This window comes from Lolium rigidum, chromosome 3 (assembly GCF_022539505.1).
Source record: "Lolium rigidum isolate FL_2022 chromosome 3, APGP_CSIRO_Lrig_0.1, whole genome shotgun sequence".
NCBI classification, from domain to species: domain Eukaryota; kingdom Viridiplantae; phylum Streptophyta; class Magnoliopsida; order Poales; family Poaceae; genus Lolium; species Lolium rigidum.
Window position 1 is genome coordinate 169025387 of NC_061510.1, and position 22221 is coordinate 169047607.

The 22221-nt window shown below is 44.0% G+C and overlaps 2 protein-coding genes and 1 long non-coding RNA gene across 4 annotated transcripts; 2 read left to right on the forward strand and 1 right to left on the reverse strand.

The window, feature by feature from the left end:
* The first annotated feature begins 391 nt into the window (after positions 1 to 391).
* On the forward strand, positions 392 to 2024 carry LOC124695800 (very-long-chain 3-oxoacyl-CoA reductase 1-like). Its single transcript, XM_047228614.1, has 4 exons — positions 392 to 737; positions 840 to 1125; positions 1262 to 1331; positions 1752 to 2024. The coding sequence occupies exons 1-4, from the start codon at positions 392 to 394 to the stop codon at positions 2022 to 2024; spliced, it is 975 nt and encodes a 324-aa protein (XP_047084570.1).
* A 556-nt stretch (positions 2025 to 2580) lies between these two features.
* Positions 2581 to 16213, reverse strand: LOC124702674 (U-box domain-containing protein 57-like). 2 transcript variants are annotated; one of them, XM_047234832.1, is made up of 12 exons: positions 15992 to 16213; positions 15763 to 15885; positions 13899 to 14021; positions 9587 to 9637; positions 9093 to 9181; positions 8893 to 9001; positions 8728 to 8796; positions 8550 to 8654; positions 7572 to 7662; positions 7180 to 7415; positions 6366 to 7109; positions 2581 to 3114 (listed from the first exon to the last, which is right to left on the reverse strand). In XM_047234832.1, exons 1-12 carry the CDS (start codon positions 16016 to 16018, stop codon positions 2917 to 2919), a joined length of 1965 nt encoding a protein of 654 aa, XP_047090788.1. In that variant the 5' UTR covers positions 16019 to 16213; the 3' UTR covers positions 2581 to 2916. The 2 variants fall into 2 exon arrangements, with proteins under 2 accessions (XP_047090788.1, XP_047090789.1); XM_047234833.1 differs by lacking the exons at positions 9587 to 9637; positions 13899 to 14021; positions 15763 to 15885; positions 15992 to 16213 and adding an exon at positions 9511 to 9578.
* Positions 16214 to 19264: 3051 nt separating this feature from the next.
* Positions 19265 to 19904, forward strand: LOC124698618. Its single transcript, XR_007001023.1, has 3 exons — positions 19265 to 19373; positions 19472 to 19590; positions 19680 to 19904. It is a non-coding gene; the product is annotated as an uncharacterized LOC124698618 (long non-coding RNA).
* The last annotated feature ends 2317 nt before the right edge of the window (positions 19905 to 22221 follow it).

A 22221-nucleotide genomic window follows, 5' to 3' on the forward strand; every position in this document is an offset into this window, starting at 1 on the left:
TGATACAGTATCCACCTATGTTAGTTTAATCATATCTCTCCTCCTTAATTAGATGCCACGTTATTATTTTTGTGAGCCTAAAATGCATAATACTACCTATAATACTACCACTATGACCAGCATGAACTACTACTCATCTGATAGCCTCAAATGTTCTCCACTTTTCACAGTTCTCATCACATGTGTCAGAGTACAGGTATACAGAATACAGTGACCCGAGGCAAAAATATAAAAAAAATGTAAAGAAACTGATCTGGTTTCCTTGTCTTTGGAACAAAATTGAAGGTTTGGTAGCTGGCGTGTCCTGTGTAGACACACTGACAGTACGTGGTAGTACTATAACAGTTGCAGCAAACAACGTGCCAACGAGGCTGAAGAACAGAGGTCGACAATGGCTGTCCACCTCCAGCAAGCACCGGCATGGTTCATCTCGCTGGCCTTCCTCGGCGCCCTCTGCGTGGCGGCGCTCACGTCGCGCCTCCTCGTCCACCTGACGGTGTGCCTGCGCCGGCCCAAGGACCTCCGCCGGAGCTACGGCACGTGGGCCGTCGTCACCGGCCCGACGTCCGGCATCGGCCGGTCCGTCGCCCTGGAGCTCGCACGCCGCGGCCTCAACCTGGTTCTCGTCGACCTCAGCGCCGCCAATCTCCAGGAAGTCTCCGACACGATCAGGTGTCGGCACGCCGTGAAGACCGTGTCCGTGGTGTTCGACCTCTCGCTCGTCTCCACTCCACAAGGTATTGTAGTTCTCAAGTGCATACGAATTCATGTTCTATGAACATGAACGCATAGCATACTACATACACACTTGAATCTGTCACTCTCGCGGCGTCATGCAGGCGATGAGGCGATGCGGCGTCTCCGGAAAGCCGTGAAGGGGCTGGACGTGGGGGTTCTGGTGAACAACGCCGGGGTGGCGAAGCCGGGCGCGGTGTTCCTCCACGAGGCCGACGCGGAGGCGTGGGTTCGGATGATCCGCGTGAACCTGTGGGCGGTGACGGAGGTGACCGCCGCGGTGCTGCCGGGGATGGTGGAGCGGGGCCGGGGCGCCGTCGTGAACATGGGGTCGGCGTCGTCGGCCGTCCCCTCCTTCCCCCTCCACACCATGTACTCCGCCACCAAACGGTACGTGTCCGCGATCCATGCGATGGAGTGCACGATTGTGAAAATGCAACATGAACCAGCTTACAGTTTCAGCAACTGCTAGATGATCACGAAGTAGGCGTGATGCTAATTTAGTGCGTTTCGATTGAGCATGCAGGTACGTCGCTCAGTTCTCCAGGAGCCTCTACGTGGAGTACAAAAGCAAAGGGATAGATGTGCAATGCCATGTATGTACTGTAATTCTAACCAATTCTCGCTTTGCTGTTTATTCTGAATTTCTGATTGCCGGCCCATCTGAACTTCAACATGTGCATACAAAAACGATTCCTTGTGAAGTTCATTCATGGCGCCGGCTGCAGTAATGCCGCGCACTGTCGCTCTGCAAACGCATATGCAATTGTTGCAAGTGGCGTGCAGTCGAGTTGCAGACTTGCAGTGCTATCAGTGGTACTACTGTGAAGGAGTAACTGCAAACCATGATGGATGCCGTGAACTGTATTAGTACAGTCGAAACACTGTCCCTTACACACCGAGCACATGCATACGCGCTGTTGCGAGACGCAAATGGCGTGCAGCTGAATCAGTTCGCTCATAGCAGTACTTGCAGTGGTAATAACTGGAACCGTTTCATTTGATACTACATACAGGCACCCTTCTTCGTGGCGACCACGATGCTGTCGGGCTTCTCAGGAATCTGGCGCCCCTCGGCGTTCGTGCCCACCACCGACGCCTACGCGCGCAAGGCGGTGCGCTGGATCGGGCAGGGTGGCCCGCTCTGCGTGCCCAACCTCAGGCACCGCCTCCTGCGCTGCTTGCTCGCCGCCGTGCCGGACTCCCTCCACGACTGGGTCTGCCTGCGCGGGAACCTGCGGACGAGGAAGATGCTCCGGATGGCATCAGCGTGCACCCTGCGTGGATGAAATGAATCCTTTCTGCCTATCAACACTTTTCTCGTGGCCATCTAATCCAAGAGTTGTACTTTTCTCTTCTACTTTTTCATCAACATGTAAGGCTGTTGATTTTGCTTCCCACCTTTGTGCAAAGAAACATTGCCCAATAGATGGACTCGGGTGTCCAACTTTATGACGTGCTCCAACAAGATTGCTGTACCTCTACTGACTGAGTGAAATTGGGCTCTTTTCCAAAACTTCAACACAAAATGAACCGGTTTTAGAAAAAAAAAAATCACAACCTGACCCATTTGCACGACCCATGCCCCCCGCGACGTCATGATAGCCATAGCTCCACAGGGTAGGGCGTCATGCAAAAGTAGTCAGTTTGTGAAAGAAAAATAAAGCGGTTTATTTTGTGCTGAAGTTACAGAAAAAAGGTCAAATTGGTTCATTTTAGCACAGATTGCGCAAGACAGCTCTCTTGGTTTCCAAAAGATAAATGCATAACAAAGATCTTAGAAGAAAAAAAAAAATCACCAAACGGTACACCTGACAACTTAGATGGAAGGTCTCAGATAGGAAATAGGGTTGCAGAAGAGGGATCCGCGATATAACTCATAACTCCACCACTAGTGCAAATTATACTACAGAGGCCCATTCCACATCTACCTAAATTGTATTAGTCAGACTCCAATCTGCCCCGCAGCTGGTGCCGCGTTGCAGCCCTAATAGGAAGGAGTATCACACGAGCACTGCACGGAATCGCAGCAGACAACCGAATCTCTTTGCTAACTTTCTTCTGTCATACTCATACTCGCAGATTGTGAAGCACCCTAACAAAATTAGAGGTAAAAGATGGTCACAGATTGTACACGATATGCAGCGACTTCTATAGCCAGCATTTCGGCAGAAATGAGGGTCAAGAATTTGACCGCTGCTGCTGCTGAAGGTGCTCTTGAATGGAAGAACGGAGGGCACGATTAGGGATGAGATCGCGATTTGGAAGGGCCAGGTTCGTCATTGGAGACCTCAGGTTCCCGTCATCAAGCCAGCTTTTTATGGCTTCTGCTTCGTAGGTGAATCCATCTGATGCCATCTGTGGATCATTCATGATCTCCTGAAATATAGAAGGCACCAGTTAAACCATAATCTAGAGAGAAGAACTGTACACATGAAAAAATATACTTCTAGCTCTCTTTTTTAACTCATATCTTTGTGACTTCTATACAGTAGTGTCATCGTTGCCTAACATGATCTACCTCATTACATTACATATATAAAAGCTGACCCCCTTTGCTCAAATTTTAGCGTTTTGGGTAGAATACTGTTCACAGTACCATTTTATCCAATTAAATGTCGACACGTCTGATGGCATTTCCGGTCAAAGCGGTGCCCACGATCTCACTGTCAAGCAGCCGTTTTGCCCCCGTCTCTCTCTTTTGTTCTTTTCTTCCCCAATTCCGCCGCCCACATCTCCCTCCTCCTATGGCCTGCGCCCTCCTTCCCTCTCTGCCCACCGCACGACAAGGCGGGGGAACTCGGGGCTCTCCTCCCCTTCTGAGGTGGCTAGCGACGCAGCCGCTTGAACGATGTCCTAGGCGTACCGAAGAACCAGGATTTTTTTAGCGCAATCGATTTTGCTTCCATAGTTTCATTGGTTTTCTAAGTTCATTCCGATTACATTTTTTTCAGATCTTGCTATGTGAGTGTGTACCGACCTCCGGCCATCTTCTGCGTCGCCTCCTTTCTTTTGGTCCCGGATCTTTCCATCGTTGATTTCGCGGAGCTGCCAGAGGCCATTAGGACAGCCATCGTCGCCGGCGCTATCTTCGGAGCGGAGGAACTCTCTCTAGAGCCGAGGGGCGGCGGTTGAGAGAAGATGGAGCCGTGGGGGGCAGGAAGGTGGGAGCCTGGGAGAAGATTGCGTCCAATGCGCTGGGCCGCCGGAGGAGTTGAGGAGGGAGGACGGGAGGTGGAAGTGCGGATGGGGAATTTGGGGAGAAGAAGCCACGGAGGCGGACTGCATCGAGGCTCCTAGAAATCAATTCGGCTGCGTTCAGGTATTTCCCTAGCTACCTTTCCTTTCCTATACCCACAAATCATGCAACCGCTGCCTACCATTGTTCCAATACTTGATGGATTGGCTGGGCGGGTGGCCCCCCAGCCTTCCTCCTCAAGCTCATGTCTCTCTCTGGTGGAATTGAAGTCTCGGGGACGGCACAACTTGCATACAGATACAGTCCAACGCAGTCGTCCACCCCTTAGGGATCTACTCCACTGAAATAACTTTAGTACATGAAGTGCTTCCACTGGCGGAGAACTTCTCTATGTTTGTAACTACAGAGTGAGCGAATCAAATGGATCAAAATATTATGTTTCCAGGTCTGGAAGTAAATCATTGGTTTAGGTATCATAACCTCACATGCATACAATGGTTTTTGTACTAACATTATGTAAACTGCACATCTGTATTTTGTTTTGGATCAAAATATTTTGTTTTGACATATATGTATCAGCGTGTATTTGAGTGCCCAATTGTGTGCATCAGGGGAAAGTTGTTCCTTGCTTACGGAACTGCTATATTTTCCCTTTGAGGTAGCCATATTTTCTTAGGAAATAAATTAGCAATCTGTAAGTATAAATCTGAAAATCCTGTGAAAACATAAGCCATCTATATGGTTAGGTCATAATGTTATCTCGGTTTATGGTGAATAAATATTAAGTATGTATTTCAGTATTTGATGTCGTGGCTTAAGCAATTTAATTTGCGTCAGGGAAAGGTTATCTGCTAGCAGCAATATTCCAGGTTTCTATGTCATAGTTGCAGTAGCTTAGTTGATGTACATTTTCGACTCTAATAGACTAATGCTGAGTTAATACAGTTGTAAGAATAAAATACATATGAAAAACAGGCGATGGTTGACCATTGTACATGTTCGTCATATATAGTCATACCTTCTCTTGAATTACTGGCGTTTTCTTTTTGTTAGTCATATGATGAGGTTTTTTCCCCTTGCTCCATTAATTCTTTGAATGAGAACCCTTGCATGGTGAAAACGGCTGTCGGCTGTGGGAACGAACCTTAGTCTTTTGTGCCCATACTACAAAGGTGTAGTCTACTACTCATATCTTGATGATTTTGCTCACTTCTTGGAAAATCTTCTGTGCTACGCTTTTTAATTAGTGTCATTCGGGCTTCAGATGCTATGTTGATACTTCTGAATTCTGCAGGCAAAATGGCTTCCATTCAAGCTAGCTTTCCGAGGAAGCTTCTCAGAAGGTTCTTGGATGGGGGAGGTTAACTTCATCATTCTTTCCCTTCAGTAGTTTTCACGAGCAGGACAATTTTCGATAAAAGTAAACAGGCTGATTTCTTGACAAACAGATGAAGGCCAGGCTACTATTTATCCAATCATTTTTTGTTTCATAGATTTCTGTTCACTCTATTTTAGACAAGGTTCAAGAAAGCGTTAAGCGTAATCGGTGCGGTGGCCTTCCTGTTAGCGCTTCAGCGTGCATAAGCGGCGCTTTTTCCCCTCTTTTTTCCGCTTTTTTCCGCTTAAGCGCTTATACAATCGGTGCGGAAGGCCTCCGCATTGCGCTTCAGCGCGCATAAGCAGCGCTTTTTTCCGCTTTCCCGAACCTTGATTTTAGATTGCACTTATATGAAATTCAGTTCTATTTAATGAGGATGCCAGATGTTCTTACCTTTAGTGTAATTTAAGAGGTAGCTCAGCTACGTTATGTTAATTTTTTATTAGATAAACATATCTACTGATAGCCATTAATTTTATTTTCATATGTATCTATACTTTTATATTTTTTTGCTGTTTGCACAATGATCTGTTGGGCTGTTGACTACCTCTTGTTTGCTCCAAACCTTTTATACCGGAATCTGATCTGAGGAATTATTTAGTTAACAATGTTGTGCACTGGTTTAGACGTTTAGTTGATACCCTAAGGTACTACTTGGCCAGAAAAGCTAATTTCCCATCTTATTGGATGATTTCCCAGTTATATGAATCAGTTTTGGCAGGGTTTAAGTAGTTATTTACCTCATTATTTGCTTTCTTTACATAAAACCACCAGTTTATGTTCATATGGATCAACGAAACAATACTCTCATTGTCTACAGGTACAAGCTTTCAATTAACGCACTTTTAAAATACACATCAGGGTACAAAGAATGGATCAGAAACACAAAACTCGCCACCACACACAAAAACAAAACTATTATGAAACACAGACTATACCTCCTGCACAGTAACAACACGGGCGCGGCGTGCGCCGCGCCGCAAACTTCCTAGTTTCAAATAACATTTCCCGAGATTTCAAGGTATACTAAAAATGCTTGCAAAAGTTATTTACCTTGAGTATTGGACAAATGAAGTGAGAGGGGGTGCAACTTTCCCTCGACGCTGATTGGACAAACTGCCATGAGGCCGTAGGGGGCTTTCTTGTCAGGGGCTCAATAACTGTCCAAACTTTGGTTAACAGATCAGGGCGTTTGTCCCTAGTCATTTCCACACAGCTAAGACCAAGGAGTGCCAGCTGCTTGGCTTGCGTGTAAGGCCAGTCCCCAGCAGACTTATCGATGAGCAAGTGCAGGCTATCACTCTCCAACGCTTCTGAAACTCTCCTTGCAATAGCTAAGGCTGGCGTCCCAGTCAAGAGACGCAAGATAATAACACCCAGTGAGTAGACGTCAGAAAGCAGCGTTAAATCCCCATTGGTGAGGAACTCCGGGTCCATATATGGATGTCTTGCTATTAGGTTCGGTGGACAGGCGCCAGGTTGGAGAAAAAGGGATGACATGCCAAAGTTATAGAGCTTGCTTCTGTAGTTGGCATCAATGAGGATGTTGCAAGGCCGGAGATCGCCGTGGACTAAAGCACTAGGGGTGTATGAATGAAGGAAAAGCAGTGAGCAGCAAACCTCGCCAATAATCTGAGTACGGATCTGCCATGGGAGAGGTGGGAAGCCGTTCGAACAGACAATGTGGTCTTCAAGGTTTCCCCTTGGTAACCATTCATACACAAGAGCTGAAGCCTCGGAGCATATTCCTATTAAGGTGACAATGTTTGGATGCCTCCCTTGACGAAGAACAGAAACCTGTGATAATCTTACGTTAGTAATATAATCAGCTAAATACCACTATCATGCTAGGTGCAAGTCAGGCTACCTCTTGTTGAAATAAGCCAGTTCTGCACATCTTGATTGCTACTGTGGTATTGTGTATAATGCCTTTATATACACATCCATATTCAGTGTCCCCAATTTTGCACTGATCCTTGAAATCCTCTGTTGCTTGTTGCAGATCCGCGAAGGAGAACTGCAAAATTATCTGAGCATTCTGATCCTGTAATTCACCCACCTGTCGTACTGCATAGTCCCGTTCATGTTTCAACTGGCTACATTCTGCAATACATCAGTGTACGTTAACTCGCTGCACCTGCTGCTTGTTCATGATTTACAACTGTAGGTTATATATATTGCTGCTACCAATATACTATATTTTAATCACTGGCATGATGAAAAGAAGGAAGACAGAAGTTCTCGCAGTAGTTGATCTACCCATTTTTGCCTGCTCTATTTGAAGGTCGGACTTGCATTTTAACACAACAATATCCTCTTCTAGCGCACATATCTTCCTCCTTTGTTCATCCTACGTGTAATCATATAAACATCTTGTAAGCGGTACAAACTACAAATTATAAGGGCTACATATAAACATGGAGAGAATAGAGGGAAGTATGATACAGGCATGATAAGTAAATTATTGGTTGTTTCTCAATTTAGGTTCTCTCCCATTACTTGAAGAAAAACTATGTCCCTTGGTCAATTATTAGGAAAATAAAAAAGGACAATAATAACTTTTGTATCCAAAATTGATAATGCAGTTCACGAGAATAATAACTTTTGTATCCGAAATTCATAATGCAGTCCACGAAAATAGTAACTTTTGTATCCAAAACTGATAATGCAGTCCACAGGAATAAACTTAATAGTTAATTGCCATAGCCACTAGCCAGTAAGTCAGGCGAATTTTATGTACTCTGTCAGCAAGTATTGGCACATCATCAGTGATAGTGCCAAAACCACCTCAGGAGTCTACTGTATTTTGCATTGTACATTGTATCTTGTATATAAATATGTGTACTGTATGTTTCATAAAAAAACTCAAAATCATGAATAGTGGCATCTTATTAAATTTCCATATGATGGGCAGGAGAGACGATTAGCGAACACTTAAACCACTTCACATAATTTTTTCGTAATGCTCTGCTATTTTAGCCTGGCATGAATCTAAAGAAAGGAATAAAGGGCAGTGACAGTAGTCGTAGTAGATACACATAGGAGTATACTTGCTTTTGTAACTACTAAATTAACTATGAAATAGGAGTACAATATTCGGGATAATGAGTATGTTTAAGTAATCATACAAGGGACAGTAACATCTAAAAAATAAAATAAAAAATAATAAAATAATAAACATGTCACCTACAGCAGGAAAACTGGATAAGATGGCAAAGTCAAAACAAAGACAACAACCTTCAATGCATGAACATGCTCTAAAAATGATTGAACAGAAGGGTGTGTGTGCAGTTTCCATGGTTTAGAGCTTTTCTGGTAGCAAATGATGTCCCCGTTTTCAAGCTGCAGAAAGAACAAGAAGAAATTAAGGCTTTGGAGAATCTGGGAAATAAAGGTATGCGTACCAAAAACAGACCTGGCTGTCTCTAAAGGTACGATCAACGTCAATGACCTCACAAAACACAACTGGTTCAAAATTGATTTCCTGCATGTTTCATGTTAAAGTGAGAAACCAGTACACTTAATGTAGAGGCAATATGTTTGAGATTAGGAGCAGCAAGGTTGCTGGTAGATAACCCGCCTCGTATAATTCTATTTCCTCGTCTGCACAAAAACCAGCTAGATTTCTTAGTTTGTGGAGAATCTCTGCAGGTTTCGATGTACCTTTCACATAGAGAGTTCCAATATATCTGGGTGTTTCATTCAGAGAAAAATATATATAACTGAAAGTTACCAATTAGCAAACAAGAACCAGAAAAGGAGATTTATAAGCAAACTAACCGCAGCTGTTTTTGTTCTGGATCATAGAGCTTTAAGAACACCAATATATCTTCCATGCATAGATTCCGTGGGGTACAAGAATTTAGCACCTACAAGGAGCCAATACTAAGGCAACTTCAATAAATGATACCCCCTCTGTTCCAATGAATATGGTTTTTTTAAGTCACAAGCTAAATAAAGTTTGACCAAACTTTTAGAAAAATCTACCAGCAACTACAATATTATATAGGTATCATATGAAAATATATTTTATGATGTATCTAACGATATCGAACTTGTATTGTACGTGTTAATGATTTTTTCTAAACTTGGTCAAAGTTTGCATAGTTTAACATTTAGAAAAATTTATAAGCCTTATTCGTTGGAACAGAGGTAGTATAGAGAAAAACATTATATGTAAAAAAAATGGGCCTCTTACAAACAGTTAAGTCCACAGAAGAAATGGTAGAGATAGCAAAAGCAAAGATTGATCAAGTTAAGGCTTCAGATTTAACCTCCAAAAACAGCTTCACATCACCAGCAAATTTTGACGTTAAGCTTCCCACCTACAGGAGTGATTGTCTATACTTCAGATTTTGTGAAGAAAAAAGACTGTCTAAATTGCTTGGTCTTGTGTCTACAGATGGAAACGATATCAAAAGACAACATTGTTCATTCCGGAAAAACAAATCATGAATATCCGTCAAATAAATCCTATGACAACCAGTTCTACACAAAACTGGTAACATTGGGTATAATCCATTCATCTAAGGTGTTATTTGACCATTAAGTTGTTCCTGGCTTTATGGGGAGAAGCTTAGCCCCTCTGGGTATTTTTTGCACCCAAGCTCTCATACAACTAGTGATGAGGACATCCCATCAATTGATACAACCGCTTTACCTACAGGCCCACAAATACAAGGACCAATCACTCGAGCTCGTGCCAAACAACTGTACTTTCGTTCCTTGGAACTATTCCTCACATACATGAGAATATGATGCTGCCTAAATCAGATGTGCTTGTTACTCTTAGGAATGATGGACCTAGCATGGATGAGAAGGACAAATATTGGAGCATGATCACACATGGAGAAGATGGCAGCAAGCATGTGAGGATTGAAGAGGACGCCACAAGTCGAGATTTCAGAACTTTGAAGTCACCATAATGATGATTGAAGACTTGGACGAAATACACAAGATTATACTTCATAATTTCATCCATAGCATAAAATGGTGTTGCATCACCTTTAGTTTTGGGCCAGGCCCATGTTATTTTCGCAGGAATAAAGTCAGCCACCGTTTAGAGTCCGTATTGAAGGGAAAAAGGGCTTCTAGGGTTTGGTTCGGCCACCATACGTATGGATGGCCGAAACCCCACCTTTTCCTCCTTTAAATACCCCCATAACCGTCACGTTTAGACTTGGATTTTGATTAGACTAAAAGTTAGCCATTGTTGCAACTCTTCGTGTACTTCTTTTGAGGCCAACGCCCAGAACAAAACCAACTATTCGGAATCCCACCTTATTCAATAAATATTCAATAAAGCTTTCATCTATATCCGCAATATTATGATTGCATTATTAGTTCTTACTTGTTCTCGATTTCAGGTAGGAATTAAGACCTTTTGGTCAGGCTGATCGTGCATCCGCAAAGATCACTAACTCCCGGAGATTGTCCTAGCGATTGCATTGGCGCACGAGTTTTGCACGTGTAGTCGAATCGTCAAGCACGAACTCCACCAACAAATCGACGTATCATCATCTCATCGAAAGATCGGACACCTTTGCCCTATCAACTAGTTTGCATGTACAATGAAATGGCTGACTTAAAAAAATATTAACATAATATTCATACTGATTTGTAATGGCAAGAATAAAATAAAGCATAGACACTGACACGGCATGACGTTGACCAAATATTATGTCATCGTAAGAATTCTGAGCCGTAATTAAGAGAAAAAAAATAGATGTTCATTAAATATAACAAGTGGGATAGATAAAATTACCAGGAATATGTATATTTTTATTTTATATTACGTAGAAAGTAATGACATCCAACAGAAATATCTACCTAAATAAAGTTATCAGGAATGTGTATCTATTTTAGAAGTTGTACTTTATAGCAATCTGATTTCTATCACCAGGTGGTTTACTCCGAGATGAATATTGACGTTGTTCGCCACATTCAGGGTATTTTATGTAAGATCTCTTACAGGTTCCTATTGGCTGACCACCACCATATCTCATACACAATGAAAGAGAGCTTGCTCGTTCTGTGTGGTTCTGCATGCACCAAAGCTCATGCATTGTGATTTCAGCACCAGTGGTAACGTGTTTAGTTTACTCCAAATGACATTTGTTATACATAGTAGGCCAACACCAGCATGTAGGGATCATTTACAATGTCAGTCCACCATCAGGAGACCATATGTAATGTTTGCAAAGAAGGACAAATATGCTCGGGGTCTCTCCTTCGACCAACCTTAATTCAATCACAATATCATAACCATTCAAGTCTAACATGGAAGATCATAAAATTTACCGTCCCCAACATTTTAGTATTAAACATACTCTGATATTAATCCTTTGTACGAATAAATAGGTAGTACCTTGCAGTCTAGGGGAAAACTTGGCCTTGTAAATAAGTGAGATGAAATTGGAAATTGAGCAAACCCATGGATGATACAAGTTTGATGTACGAAGGAATAGAGCAAAACAAAATCTTGAAGGAGAATATGAAATTTTTGTTAGCATTTACATAATCAACCACGTCGACCAGCTGCATTTTGGCATTGACAAGTGTATCCACAAACACACCTAGCTGTTGGCCATATATGTTGGCTGTTAGGCGGTGTTGCAATACCTAGATGCACAATAGGAGAATGCACTTATTACTTAAAAAGAACACATAAACTGTTTGCATTCATATGCTTTGAGTTAATCTCACACAAGTCCTGATTTTTTTTGCATGGGGTCATTTGCATCCTAGGTTGAAGTTCCTTCGGTGGATGACGTGGAAACTAGTTACCATCTATTTTTGGTTGCTTTTCAATTGGTCTATTGTGCAGTAAAACAGGGATTTCGTTCCTCGCAATCACATTTGAGGTGTTTTACTATTCTAAGTGGTTTAGTGTACACCAGACTTTACATATGGTGCACGAGGTCACAAGAAGCCACTGGGAACTAGTGAGACGTTTGGTAACTGTTAAACCAAATTAAATTTGTGAAATACCCCAAATGTGAGAAGCTAGACCCTATTTTATTGTACAATTGACCACTTCATAGGAAAACAAAAAAGAGAAGGTAAAAAGCTTCCACGCTGTAAACCCAGGGAGCTTTGAACTTGGATTAGCGGCTCTATCTCATTAAATGACTCGTAATCCACTGTAGAGAAAATTCAAATTTTGTCTGAGATTAACTCAAATAATATGCTTGCAAACAGTTTATGGATTTTTTTCATGTACAATCTGCACCTTTTACTGTGCATCTTGACACCGTCTGACGGACGGCTAGGCCAACAGCTAAGTGTTTGTGGATATTTTGGCCAATGCCAAAATGCAGTTAGTTGTTGTGGTTATTTTGTAAATGCTAACAAAACATCTCTCGTGCCCATTGAAGTTATATTTTTCTCTATCTTTCAGTAATTCCCATTAATGGGTTACATCTATCTCCAATTTCACCTCACTTCTCCACAAGCGAGTCAAAATTTCCCTAACCTGTAATGTATCACCTATTGATTTGTACATAAATACTGTATCAGGGTATAGCTAATGCTAAAATGGTCGGATAGTAAATGTTATGTCTTACCATGTAGTACTTGAATGGTTCTAATATTGAGATGAATTGAGGCACTCGAATGAGAGACCCTGAGCACATTTGATGTTCAGGTATTTGCAAACATTTGCATATGGTCTCCCGGTGGTGGGCTGCCATTATGAATGATCCGTACATTGATGTTGACCTATTGTATGTCACAAATGACATTTGGAATTAGCTAAACACGTTGCCCCTGATGCTGAAATCACAATGCACGAGATATGGTGCATCAGATTCTGTCGCTGTCAGCCAATAGGAACTAGTAAGAAGGATATGCATTCCTAGCCATTAGTACAGGATTGCAAAAAAGATTAGGAATTTATGATAACTTTATTTAGGTTGGTCTTTTTTCGTCATGTAAAAAATATTCTTGATAATTTTATTTGGAGACTTGATGTGGTCTGCCACTACCACATCACCCCCTCCTGCAGCGCCATGGGAACTTCATGCCCCCATGGCACCCAGCCTTCGCGGCGTCGGAACTAGCCGTCCCAGGCTCATCCCACCATTTTTTGCTACAATCGCGGTTAGTTTTGCTGCATTGGTGCTTTTATGGAAGCAAAAGTGGGATTCTTTGGGATTTTGGTGGGAATACATTTTGCTCCAAACGAACCGTTTTTTGCTGCATTGGTACATTATGGAAGCAAAAGTGGGATTAGACGATACTGTGACACGTATCACGCTCTGGATGGTTAAATTTAACTGATCCGACGGCTGTCCACCCGGGGGATCGGGGATTTGATCCCCCGTGGATCCCCCGTGGGATGCTCAGTCCTCCCCTAAACTTCAGTTCCATGCAGAAACTTATGAAGGTAAAAATGCTAAATAATAGATGCAACACTGGACGACACTGGTACCAACCAAGCTGAATAGAATTGGACAGGCTACTAATACCCCCTGCTTTCTTTTGCTGCTGAATAGTATCTTACTCTGGCCAAGAACCAATCAGAACAAGCGTACTCTAAAAGCCTTCAGTAAATAAGATGATTACAGACTCATGGTGTCTACTTACAGATTTTTTGTTTTCTAGAGCAGACAATGGCCTGCTAGGGCGACATGTTCCATTTTGCCGTCGAAGACACAACCAGATACGCTGAAATTGAACAGCTGTGCCAAATACTTCCACAAGATTCTCCTGTGAAGAAATTTAAGAAAAAAGTATTCAGTGTTCATTATATGAGCCTTGAGAATGGATTAGCTAAAGCAATAAAAGGGTCCATATAGTTTTGTATGTTCACAAAGCATATATCGCACGAGAACATAACATTAGAAATATATCATGAAATCTTACACGGTATGAAGGTATAATCTCAAGAAAAATAAGCAAATCATCTAGAGTGGTTGTGTTTTGAAGTTCAAAACTAGAACCTTATTCAATGGACAAAAATATGGCAATAGATAGATTTCATAGTGAAGAGCTAAAGGCTAAACAGTAAGAAGCAGCAAAAGAATGGACATGAATGCAAAGATTATAGGAACATGGGAAAATATATTGTATGCCAGTAAGTATGCAAAATGTTGGATCTGGCACATGATTTTGCATGGCAATGAAAACATGACACAACTCACTAGTGTTAAATGCCACCTCAATTAGATACGGTAAAAAGAGAGCCAAGAATCCTTGATAGATGGTGCAGCATGGTGGCCATATATGCAACCATAATTCCCTACTATCCACTAAACACAATAATCCCAAATATAAGTAAATATGTTTCTCAGAAAGCTGCCGATTAGCATTTCAAGTCTGCCACCATCTACGGCAAAGTTGAGATTCAGGAAACTTCTTTGCAAATTGCACTACACCACAGCATTGAGTATAAAGATGGAGAAACCAAAGGATCAAAATAAAACAGATTATACAAGGCCAGGAAAACGAATATTGGTGGTACGTATTTCAGAAAGACTTCAAGAAGTAAAAATTATGCCTTCTTTGTTTCAACTTTCAAGTAAATATCAACATGGGTCATTTGTTTAGTTCCAGAACTCGTCCTCCATACTTCCGTTTCAGGTTTCATAAATCCTGTTCTACTGAATCCCATAACAGAACCACGACATCAATGCAAGCAATACCGTATGTCTATGTTGCACGTATCATCACCAAATGGCATGCCCTTTTACCATCTTTTGTCAAGGTTCACAAACACTACATTTGTGATTTTTCAAATGGCCAACTCAGCAATTCGCATTGACAAATAAAATTTCACATAATGATGGACTTGCATTGCGAAGAGAGGAAGAAAATGGGTCGTTGAGTGGGCAGCCTGGAAAGCTTGTAGACGTGGGCCGTTGAGAGGAGTGGGTTGAGTTGATTCGCGTGTTTGGCTATCTGTGGCCGCTGACGTGTGGAGGGTTTTAAACCTCGATCTGCTGCTGTAACAATGTTTCTCTCCCTTTTGCCTAATGGAATGACGCGGCTCCTGCGTGTTCTCAGAAGAAGGAAGAAAATGCAGCTTTGCATGCATAAGTGCAACACAAAACAAGAACCAGAGCTGATGGAACACACACAAAAAAGTGGTAACATTGTTGGATATGTCTAGTTTAGCTTAAATTACATCGTCTCCCCATAATATATTTATATATTTGTTACAATAATGCAAAAAGGAACTTTATGTGCGCCTTAAATCAGATATTGTCAGCCTTGATGCCTAACCTGCTTAGATTTGGGGCCTCGTTCTCATAGCCCAAAAAATGATAAGGCCCTGGCATGAAAGGCTTAACTCCTTTTGTTCGGCACGGGCTTACCGATTTGGAGACTAAAAAACTAGCAATTAAGTCTTGTAAAACCTAAAAAATACCAAAGCTAGGAACCCAAATTGGATTTTAAGGTCTCTGAGTAACAAGGATTTTTCAGGTTGAAGAACTCAGGGTGACGATACCTGGAAACGGCTTATGGGCAGGGTATCCAGGACGTTGAAAGACCGAACTTTGTTGAAATCGACGAGATCAAAATAATGGCCATCGTTCCCGACATACGAGCGCAAATCTCCCTCTGTCGCCACCTGGAGGAAACGCGAGAATTAAAATCCAAGGTACCACATGGTTCCTTTCGTGTTAAATCAAGCAGGAAATTAAATAGGAATTCCAGAAGAGCAGAGGATCGCAGACCTTGATGACGATAGACTGAGTCGGCATCCCAGCGATGGGCGACGGCGGGAGGGAGACGGGGAAGAGTGAGGGGAGGGACCGAATTTCGCTCACTGCGGATTCTCGGACGGCTCGGCTTCTGGAAGATCCTGAACTGGAAGTCGAAGTTGGGCGAGGGTTTCGGAGGGTTAGTCCAAAGGCGACAGTCCACCATCAGTTAGAGCATCTCCAGCCGTCTCCCGATGAGACCCACAACCCCTTTTTCCATCTGGATATACCAAAACGGCATAGTTATGCCATGGTTTCTCGTTTTAGTCCGGTTTAGGCCTTTTATCCGTCCGGAGTGCTTAGGTCATCCTGGCCCCGGGGAGCGCTCACGGACTCCGGACGAGAAAAAAGCGGGGAAGGGCCCGCTCTGTCAGCGAGAGACCAAACGAACTCCACCACTTTGTCGACGCAAATCCCTCCTCCCCTCCCTTTGCTCTCTCACCATCGGCACCACCCCTCGGCAATCCACCGTCAGGTTGCCCCAACTCCGCCGTTCCTCCACCCAGCAGCCTATATTCCGTTGTTCCTCCACCCTCTGCATATTTTCTGCCGCCGGGCAGCTCCCTCGCGTCGCTCATCGTCGACACGCCCGGCAGGTGTTCGTCCAACTGCCTGGCCGGATATGGACTCCGACGAGGAGGAGGAGCAGATGTTCGCCGAGCTTCTTGAAGAAGAAACGGCTGCCGCCGCCCAAGACAAGGAGCACCTGCTCATCATGGTTTTAAAGGCGTCGCCTAAGCGACGCTTAAGCGTCCAGGCGTGCCAGAAGGGCAAGGCGTCGAAGTCGCCTTTGTTTTCTGTCAAAGGCGTCCAGAGGCGTCTCTGAGGCGTCCAAAGGCGTCGCCTAGGCGCAAAAATGGCCGCTTTTCATGATTCTGGACGCCTATGTCCTTTTGGCGGGAAACGAAAATTTTGGCGGGAAGGAAAACCGGAATCCAGGCCTGGCCGGGAGGGAAAGATGCCATCTAAAGGAAAAAGAGAGGGAAGAGAGAGGGGAACTGACCAGGAAAAACTATCTGGAGAGAAGAGAGAGAGGAGTGAGCTCCTCTCACACGTCCTCCTCAGCTCCGGCCAGATCTGCTGCTGCTCCCCCATCTACCGGCCTCCCCAACTCCGGCCAAGCTTGTGGCCAAGCTTCTGGCAACTCCTCCCACTGGTACAGCTTCTCCTCCCCCTGTGCAGCAGCTTGCTTTGCTCTATTCTGCATGTTCTGTTGTTGGTGCCTTGGTAGTGTACAGCCTCTCCTCCTCCTGGCTATGTGCTGCACTTATGCTGCCTGCTTTGGCTGTGATATAGTAGTAGTAGTAAGCTGCCTGCCTGCCTCTGAATAATTTAGTGCCTGCTTTGCCTTGGTAGTCGCTGCTCGTGATTATAGTAGTGGATGCTGATTAAATTAGTAGCTTTTGTTGTCCACTTGTCCTTGTTAGCTGCTCGGATGTTGTGATTAAAGTAGAGTATTTGATCTTTGGATGCTCTTTATCATTAATTTAATTGGTGTTTGTCCTTGACTCCTTGATTGTAGTGTCACAATGGCTGATGGGGATTACGATCCAATGAAAGATCCAGAACGCAGGCCACGGAGGACAACCGATCCAGGCTGGAACTATGGCTATATGGTGACACCTGGCAATAGCAATATTGTTAAGTGCAATCTCTGTGGCAAGGTAACTCAGGGAGGGATCAAAAGGCATAAGGAACATCTTGCTGGCACTGGTGGAGATGCATTAGGCTGTCCAAGGGCTAGCACACAACTCAAGAGAGAGATATATGAGTATTTGGTGAAGAACAGGAGAAACCAAGCAACGCCAGATGATGATGTTGTGGAGGTAGATGCAGCAGGGACAGCAACAACAGCTGAAGTCTCCACTACAAGAGAAAGTTCAGGGACAGCTGCCAAAAGAAACAAGAGAGCCTTTGCTATGAAAATCAGCGGCAATAAGGATAAGGTTCAATCTGTTGGAACCAAGTCAATTGCTTCAATGCTTAGGAGAAAACCCGAGGATATTGTTGATGAAAGACGCTCCGGGCGTTCTCAAAGCGGCATGGAGTCAAGCACAAAAACGGAGGCGAGTTGCACTATGTGGATATGCAGTGGGCATTGTTCTTCTATGAGTGTGGCATACCTTTCAATGTTGCAAGTTCTAGACAATTTCAAATTGCAATATAAGCATCTTGTCAATGTGGCTCGGGTTACAAGCCTCCTTCCCCTTACAAGCTGCGGGGGCCATTGCTTAGGGATTGTGTGAATGAAACAAAACTCTTGAGAGCGGAGCACGAGGCAGCATGGAAGCAATATGGCTGCACACTAATGTCAGATGGATGGTCGGATAGAAGGGGACGCCACTTAATCAACTTTCTTGTAAACAGCCCAGCGGGAACTTACTTCTTGGAGTCGGTTGATGCATCAATTGAATGCCAAGATGCTCGGATGATAGCAGATTTGCTTGAGAAGAGAATTGAAGGTGTTGGAAAAGAGAATGTTGTGCAAGTTGACACCGATAATGGTGCTAACTACAAGGCAGCGGGCAAGATTCTAATGGAGAGGATTCCTACACTTTATTGGAGTCCATGTGCATGCCATTGCCTGGACCTAATGTTGGAAGATATAGGGAAGCTAAAAGCATTTAAGAAGCCAATTGCACCTCGTGGTAGACGAGTCACTACTTTCATCTATAGGCATGGAAGACTTCTTGCTCTAATGAGGAAGGCAACCGGCAACGAGGATCTTGTGAGACCCGCAGCCACTCGCTTTGCCACATCATGTCTTGCTCTTAAGAGTTTGGTCAAGCACAAGCAAGCTTTGAGGAGTCTATTTACAAGTAGGGAGTGGGTTGCAAACAAATTGGCCAAAACTACAGCCGGTTTAAATGTGCAAGACATTGTGCTTTCAGCGGAATGGTGGCATGCAGCTCGAGGACTGCATTAGAGTTACAAGTCCACTACTTCGAGTGCTTAGGATTGCAGATGGTGATGAGCTTCCTGCCATGCCAGAAATTTCTGCACTAATGACGGCTGCAAAGGATAAGATAAGACAAGCCTTTCCTCAACAAAACAAGCAAGGTTTGCTCAAGATGGTCATGACCATTATTGACAAACGTTGGGAGACTCAAATGGATCATCCATTGTATGGGGCTGCTTTGTTTTTGAACCCTGGAAAATACTTCTCTATTAAAGAGAGTGGTGATGATGAACTTGTAGGTGAGCTAAGAAGTTGTTTCAATGATGTCCTTGCAAAAATGGTAGGCTGATGTGCCCACTCGAAACAAGATTGATGCACAAGTCGTTCTCTATGAGGACAAGCGACAAGGTTTTTCTAATGTGATGGCCATCGAAAACATGGGCAAAAGAAACCCTCGTAAGTGAACTCAAGCTAATTTCAGCAACAATCAAGTTAATTTTTGCATGTTATTCTATGTACAAACTCCTAATGCAAGTGTGTTTTTCCTATTGTAGTTGATTGGTGGAGTTCATATGGTGGTCGAGCCATTGACCTACAAAGGTTTGCAAAGAGGATTGTTAGTCTTTGTGCATCATCATCCGGTTGTGAGAGGAATTGGAGTGCATTTGAATTTGTGAGTAACTTCTTTGTCTTTATTTCAGCATGAGCAAGTAATTGCAGCAATTTATTTATTCATTCTATTGCTCTATTTGCTATTTGTAGATCCATACCAAGAAAAGGAATCGGTTACAACACCGAATCTTGAATGACAATGTTTTTGTTTCATACAACCGGAAGAACATGGATAGGTTTCAAAAGAGGCGTGAGAAGATTGGTGACAAAAGCTATGACCCTCTAATCATTGATGATTTTGATTGGGGCAATGAGTGGGTTGACCCAACAATGCCTCCACCCCAAGGTGCTAGAGGGTGTCCCGATGACATTTCATGGGAGCTTGTTGATGAGGTCTGTTGGTGCCGGTTCATCGCTGCAAGACCGCAATTTTCCTAGAGGTGCAAGTGCAACCATGGGAAGGGGTCCCTCAAATGCCAACATCCGAGTACCAAAGGCAGCGCAAAAGGCCTGCTCCAACACGATCATATGAGTCGGATGATCAAGAAGATGACCGGGTACAACGCTCAAGTGAGCCCAATGGAGAGGATGATGATTCCGACTATGTTGAAGATGATGTGGATGTGACCGATGATGATGAAGACCCAACTAGTGCTGACCAAGATGATGAGAACCAAAATGCTACCATGGATGACTTCGATGATCACTTTTGAGAATTGGGATTGAGAGTGCCAGCCTTGCTTATGATTTTATTGTGTTATGTGGAAGTAGAACCTATTTTATGTTGTTGTGAACCTAATTTATTGTGTTCTCTCGGTTGTGTACTACACTACCACTAGACCTATTTATGTTCCGGACCATTTGTCATGTAATATGTAATGCACTTGTTTGCCTGTTTGTTATGTTTTTTTGCATTTGGATGCTCATTTACTCTCTGTTCTTTTACCTATGGTGGTACTGTTAAGACAAGTTCTAACCATAGATTGCATGTTTTATGCAGATTTCTATTACGGAAAGAAGAAATGGGGAAAAGGATGGAAAATATGGATGCTATGTGGCCAGCAAATTCCAGGTTAGTTCATCTGCCCATCCCTACCTAGGCTGGTGCCTTGCTTCCCCCCCAACGCCTTGGCAAGCCTCAAAGGCGTCGCCTTGCAACGCGCCTTGAACGCCTAGGCGTTGAGGCGCCCCCCCTCGCCTTGGGACGCCTGGACGCCTTTAAAACCATGCTGCTCATCCTCGCTTGCATGTCCGGCTTGTGCGCCGAGTCTGTCATTGGTCGCCGTGGTGGGTCGGCACCAGGTCGCCAGAAGTGCAAGCCGAGGCAGCGAATGGAGGGGTACTGCATGTTCTACGCCGACTACTTCGCCAACGATCCATTGCACGGTGAGGTTGTTTTCATGCGTCATTTCAGGCTGAGCCGGGAGCTCTTCCTGAAAATTGTGTATGCCCTTCGAGACTACGACTCCTATTTCAGATGCAAGTTGGATTGCACCGGCATGGCAGGGTTTTCCGCCCTCCAAAAGTGCACGGTGGCTATGCGGATGCCGGCATATGGAGCTCCTGGTGATTCTGCAGATGACTATCTTCGGATGGTGGAGTCCACCGCCCTTGATTGTTTCTACCGGTTCTGCAGGGCGGTGATAGCAGTGTTCGGGAACTTCTACTTGAGATCACCGACTGTCGAAGACACTGCTAAGATCATCGCTGTCAGTGAAGCTCGAGGATTTCTAGGGATGCTTGGAAGCATTGACTGCATGCATTGAAAATGGAAGAACTATCCGTTTACCTGGCAGGAAATGTACAAGGGTCACAAAAAGGCTGCAATGTGATACTTGAGGCAGTGGCTACCCATGATCTCTGGATTTGGCACTCCTTCTTTGGTATGACGGGATCCAACAACGACATCAACGTTTTGCAGTGCTCGCCGGTCTTCTCCAAGCTTGTTGAGGGTCATGCTCCCCCGGTTAACTTTGTGATCAATGGCCGGCACTACAACAAGGGATACTATCTTGCAGACGGTATCTATCCAAAGCGGGCAACATTTGTGAAGACTATCTCAAGCCCCGGCCTTCCGAAGGAGCATCAGTTTGCCAAGGAACAAGAAGCTTGCCGAAAGGATGTAGGGCGTGCATTTGGTGTCCTCCAACAGAGATTTGCTGTAGTCCGGTTCCCCGCTTTGACTTGGTCGAAAGATCAGATGTGGGAGGTGATGAACTGTTGTGTGTGCTTACACAACAAATTATCGAGGATGAGCGGAAGCATCCGGTCCCTCTGAGCGAACAAGTTGCACCATATGACAGAGAGGGTCCTCTTGCACAGCCTAACCACCAGGTGACGACATCGTGGGTTGCGTTCATCGCTATGCGTCAGCAGATTCGAGACTCCACAATGCATCAACAGCTGCAGGATGATCTGGTGGAGCACTTATGGACGTTTCGAGGCAACACCAACTAGTTTCCATTTGATTTGTTTGAAAACTTGTCTTGTTTTATTAAATTGTAATGTTTATTTGTAAAAATAAGTCAAATGTTGGCAAAATTGGCCAAATTCGCCGAATTATGCTTGAAATTTGTCATCCATGGATGTTTTTCTCTAAAAAACGGCGAGCCCCGGGTGTTCCAGGCGGGGAGACGGCTGGAACTTCGGCGCTCCCCGGGCCAAAGTTTCGTTCAATATGGCGCTAAATAGC